Source organism: Colobus angolensis, unplaced genomic scaffold, assembly GCF_000951035.1.
Source record: "Colobus angolensis palliatus isolate OR3802 unplaced genomic scaffold, Cang.pa_1.0 Scaffold58, whole genome shotgun sequence".
Classification (NCBI taxonomy): Eukaryota; Metazoa; Chordata; class Mammalia; order Primates; family Cercopithecidae; genus Colobus; species Colobus angolensis.
The window spans coordinates 837,930-843,568 of record NW_012119376.1 but is presented as its reverse complement, the minus strand read 5'-3'; the positions used below and the strand labels follow the sequence as shown (position 1 = coordinate 843,568).

Genomic DNA, 5,639 nt, shown 5'->3' with positions numbered 1-5,639 from the left:
GTAAAAATGGCAAGAAAGAAATCTCAGGGAAACTGTGAAGCCAAAACTATTTTCATAAAAGTAAGATTTTACTTGCCTTTCTTACCGTTAGCATTTGCACAGATGGTGCAAAAGCAATAGTGATAAAACTATTAGCACTTAGCATAAATCAATGGAGTGGCACAAAAATGTATTCCTGGTCATTGTATACTTCATTGCCATGCACCCTCAGTAAAAACAAACAAAAACAAAAACCAATTCAGTTTCACTTAACAATGTGCTTGATGAAGCAGTAAAAATTACTAACTTTATGAAATCTTAACCCTTAAGATGTCTTTTAATATTCTGTGTGATGAAACTTGTACTATGCATAACGCATTTCTGCTGCCTGCCAAAGGACAATGGTTTTCTCAAGGAAAGACACTTTTTATTATTTGAGTTGCAAACTAAATTGGCTTCTTTTTTTTTTTCAAGGCACGTTTTTACATGAAAAAATGACAAACTGTATCTTGTTACTCAGACTTGGGTATGTATTTGGCAGACATTTTCTTGAAAACGAACCATGTGCGCCTTTCTCTTAAAGGAAAACAATATTTGCTATCAATTTCATGCTTGATAGCTTGGTCAAGTTCAAGCTATCAAGTAAAAACTTAAACTTGTGGAAAACTTATACCTTCACAGTAGGTTTTTCAGTTTCCCAATACTATAAGACCTTCCTGAGACACATTAATCAATGTGATTTTTGATATATATAATGAATGTATCAACATTTGGAAGGCCTGTGTAACTCAGTGACCCATTACTTTTCAGATGACTGATGCATGATGTTCCAAATCAGGTATGGGTAAAAGATCCATTCAAAGCTCAAGACGGATGAATGAATTTTAATGGAACAAAATAAAAAGTTCATCAAACCAGTTTCAGATTCCATGTTGTAACTAACCTTTAAGAAACTACCACTTGTTGGGTTTTAGTAGAATATCAAAGAAGTATATGAAAGTATTTCGTAACTATTTCAAATAGAAAGAAGTATTTGAAAAAGTTAAATATTCCTCCCATACTAATTTTTATAAGAAGTGGATTTTTTCATACTTCAACAAAAATTTCATATCCCAACAGTTTGAACACAAAAGCAGATATGAGAGTCAAGCTGTCTTCTATTAAGCCAAGCACAGAAGACCTCTGAAAAACCAGTTTTTCTTAAAAGCCATTCTTCTCATTAAATTATGTCTTGGTAAATTGCCATTTTTCATAAAACAAGAACTTTTTTGTTAACATGAAATGCTTTTATCATTATTTTTATCATTGACCTTTCTGAGAATTGTCCTTATTTTTCAATGAATTAAAACTTTTGTTTTCATTTCTATGGTGAGTATCAACAGCCATAATCCACAAAAACGGAGGCTCTTTGGTGTCTTCAACAATTTTCTAGTGTAATGGAAGGTAGGAGTAGTGACTCACACCTGTAATCCCAGCACTTTGGGAGGCTGAGGTGGGTGGATTGCTTGAGCCAGGAGTTCAAGACCAGCCCGGGAAGCATGAGACCTCCATCTCTACGAAAAAACTAACACATGCAAAAATTAGCCGGGCATGGTGGCACGTGCCTGTAGTCCCAACTAATTGGGAGGCTGAGGTGGGAGGACTGCTTGAGTCCTGGAAGTTGAGGCTGCAGTGAGCCATGATCATGTCACCACACTTCAGCCTGGAGTTCCAAAGCCACCACTTATCTAAGCTATGCCAGGTCATGTGTCTTCTCTGGGTAAAAACCTTCCAATGGTCTGGAGTGGTGGCTCACACCTGTAAACCTAGCACTTTGGGAAGCTGAGGTGGGAAGACTGCTTGAGGCTAAGAGTTCAAGACCAACCTGGCCAACATAGCAAGACTCATCTCTTATTTTTAAAAACTAAAATTAAAAAACCCACAACCTTCCAATGGCTCCTCAGAGGTTCATATATTGTCCTACAAGGCTCTACTCGTTTCCCCCTCCATTACCTGTCCCTCTACTTTTCCCCTGGCTCACCCCCTCCAGCCATGCTTGCCTCTTTGCAGTTCCTCCAATAAACCATACATACTCCCAGTGTTAGTACCACTGCACTGGCAGTTCCCTCTTCATGGAAAGCAATTTCTCCAGTTTTCCGCATGGCTATTTCCCTCATTTTCCTAAAGTCTTTGCTCAAATGTCACCATCTCAGTAACTTGTGTATCATATTTAAGATTACGGCCTTACCAACTACTCCAACCCACACCATGTACACTGTTCTCCCCTCCCCGCAGCATCTTCTAACATTTGCTATTACGGCTACAGTGTTTGACCTCCTTTCTCCACCACCAGCATAATGTAAGCCCCAAGAACATGGGAAAATGCCTGTCACATAGAGCTCAACAAATATTTTTTGAATATAGAAAGGATGAACTCACTTGCCAGCCTGTCATTTCTGGAGACATGGCCACAAATTGCCAAGAAAAAGAAAGGATGCATTTTAAAGAGGCTAAGGACGATGACAGCAAAGACTGCAAAGACTTTTAAAACGGGAGAAAAAGAAGATGGGATACAATAACCCCAAGCTTCAATACTGAAGGCATCGTGGGCCTCAAAATAACGGTCAAGGGAGAAGTGGCAGTCGGGGAATTAATTATAAAGGTAGACAGGGCGGATTTAAGTACCTCACCATGGACACTGGCATGCACTCCCTCCCCAAACCCATTTCCCGCTCGGCTCTTTCCGGAGCCCTCCACCCTAACACAGGAAGTTCACACCAAGCGACTGAACGATTTCTAAACTTTATGGAAAAAGCCAATGACAATCAATTAGCCAAAAATGAGACGCCAAATCCCATCTCATTCCAGCGCCACGCCCTCTTCTCAAACGCTTGCCGGCTCTAGGCCCTCTTCACCAGCACAGTTCTCAGGGGTTCTGCTGGTCTCCCAGTGCTATTCCAAAGGGTTCACATGAAGGCAGGTCAGGCGGGACTCCCCGGGCAAGCACTTCTGTACGCGGAAAGCACGAGACGCAGGAGCCATGGAGAGCCGGTCCTTTGGAGGCAGAAAGAGTCAAAGGGATTGGCAAACCTGAGGAACACTGGGAGAGGTGCCCCGCACAGTGGTGGTAAGGCAGAGTCTCAGTTCTCCTCGGGCTTGTCGGCTGGCGGTCCACAAGGCTGAAGCATCTTCTCCATCAAGTTGAAGCGGACTCGCGCTTTGCTCTCATTCTCCGCAATGGCGAAGTAGTTGAGAAGGTCGAAGTGGCCCATGTAGGAGCAGTACGAGTCGCGGTGTTGGTTCACCAGCCACTCCCACTTGGTGGTGTCGGCGTGGCCCGTGCCGATGTACTTGGACTGCAGGTGCTCCAGCTGGCTGTGGATGGTGTAGCGGTCCGTCATCTCGCCGCTTTCCCCTTAGCTCCCAGGACAGAGGACGCAGACAAGTCGCCGCTCGGGCGTTTCACGCGGGAGTGAGGCCACCGTGCGGAAGCTCCAGGCCGCGCCGTCGCAGAAGAATGGCGTCACGACGACTAAGTAGCGTAAGTCTCGCTCATAGGGCTCAGAGGCGGAAGCGGAAGCACATTCTGTCACGGAATCGGAGTTGCGAGGCGACGCCACAAGTGTGTCGCCCCTGTAGAGAGCCCCGCCCCATCAGAGAGCGTTGCATGATGGTCCACTTGGTGGCTATGGGAAGCCCTTTTCCAACAGGGAGCGTTGCATGCTGGGACTTGTGGTCTTGGGAGTTCGTGCTGGTAGGCTTCTGGGTCTCCTGGTCTCGTTTTGTTGTTTGACACGGAGTCTGGCACTGTAGCCGGGGCTGCAGTGCAATGGCGCGATCTCGACTCACTGCAGCTTATGCCTCCCGGGTTCACGCGGTTCTCCTGCCTCAGCCTCTCCAGTAGCTGGGATTACAGGCGCACACCACCACGCCTGGCCAATTTTCTTTTTGTATTTTTAGTAGAGATGGGGTTTCACTGTCTTTGCCTGGCTGGTCTCGAACTCCTGACCTCGTGATCCTCCCTCCTCGGACTTCCAAAATACTGGGATTACAGGCGTGAGCCACAGCGCCAGGCCCCTGCTCGCATTTTAAAAGCAATCTGGGGACCTAGTGGAGGGTGATGTCTGGGAGGTGGGGAGCATCCGTGGCTAGCTTGGGGCTGATAGGAAATGGGAAACCCAAGTAGGACTGGACTACAAGCAGCCCCGAAAATAAACTCTTGGTGTTTTTCAGAGCTATCATGGCAGCATAGCCATCCCTTCACAACCAGGGATGGATTACCCAGAAGTCAGCAGGCACAAGTTCTGGTTCCAGCTATGTCTCTTAGGAGTCTGTGGCATAAAAGAGTTATTTCAGCTCTAACCAGGGTGCTTGGTGAGCAAGTACAGCACCGATTCCCACACATGTGGGCTTCCACCTCAAGCTTCTCCTTCCTGTCTAGCCACTTATTTTGATATCCTCCCTCCAAGGCCTACTTGGCCCTTCCATTCAGTGGGTTTTGTGGATTCAACCGACCCGATTGAAAATATTTGGGTAAAAAGTCAGTCTGTACTGAAGTGTAGACTTTTTAAGGTTATTATTCCCTAAACAATACAGTATAACAACTATTTACATAGCATTTACATTGTATTAGGTATTGCTAAATAATCTGGAGACAAACTATACAGGAGAATGTGTGTATGTGCAAATACAAGCCATTTTATATCAGGGACTTGAGCATCCTCTAGTTTTGGTATCCATGGGAGTCCTGGAACAAATCACTCACGGATACTGAGGGACAACTGTACTTCTCCGTGTTACCTGTTGTGCCCATCCCCATTTTCTTGTACAAGCTGTTCCCTCTACGTGGAATGTCTGTTCCCTTGGTGAACACATCTCCTGAAAAGGCAGTTCAAATGCATCTCCTTAGAGTTTTCTCTAGCTGCTCCAGACAGATGTAAACTCTCCTTCCTCTTTGCAGGTTATACATCTCTTCCTTGTTATTGCTTTATATCCTACTGTTTGGTTTAATAACTTCCTTACATAGGTAGAAGCTACTTGAAAAAAAAAATCCAAAACAAAAATTTGATAAATGGTTAAATAACTCTATTACAACAGAAGAGAAGGAAAACTTTACTAGGAGAGAGATAACTTGGAAATTATTTTATTCTGCTGTTTAAACTTTGTTGGGTCAGGTTCCAAGATGGCCGAATAGGAACAGCTCCAGGCTACAGCTCCCAGCGTGAGTGACACAGAAGACGGGTGATTTCTGCATTTCCAACTGAGGTACTGGGTTCATCTCACTGGGGCGTGTCGGACAGTGGGTGCAGGACAGTGGATGTAGCCCACTGAGAGAGAGCTGAAGCAGGGCGAGGCATTGCCTCACCAGGGAAGCATAAGGGCTTTCCTAGCCAAGGGAAACCATGACACACAGCACCTGGAAAATCGGGTCACTCCCACCCTAATACTGTACTTTTCCAAGGGTCTTAGCAAATGGCACATCAGGAGAGTATATCCTACGCCTGGCTTGGAGGGTCCCACACTGGAGTCTCTCTCATTGCTAGCACAGCAGTCTGAGATCTAACAGCAAGGTGGCAGTGAGGCTGGGGGAGGGGCGCCTGCCATTGCTGAGGCTTGAGTAGGTAAACAAAGCAGCCAGGAAGCTTGAACTGGGTGAAGCCCACTGCAGCTCAAGGAGGCCT

At 45.5% G+C, this 5,639-nt stretch overlaps 1 protein-coding gene across 1 annotated transcript; it reads right to left on the bottom strand.

Annotated features, from left to right (window-relative positions):
• Positions 1–2,741: 2,741 nt before the first annotated feature.
• SF3B5 (splicing factor 3b, subunit 5, 10kDa) lies at positions 2,742–3,485 on the bottom strand. Its single transcript, XM_011962012.1, has one exon. The coding sequence runs from the start codon at positions 3,357–3,359 to the stop codon at positions 3,099–3,101; it is 261 nt and encodes an 86-aa protein (XP_011817402.1). The 5' UTR covers positions 3,360–3,485; the 3' UTR covers positions 2,742–3,098.
• Positions 3,486–5,639: the final 2,154 nt, after the last annotated feature.

Bases quoted from the DNA above. Each gene is read 5' to 3' on its own strand.
- SF3B5 (XM_011962012.1), bottom strand. From the start codon at position 3,359: ATGACGGACCGCTACACCATCCACAGCCAGCTGGAGCACCTGCAGTCC.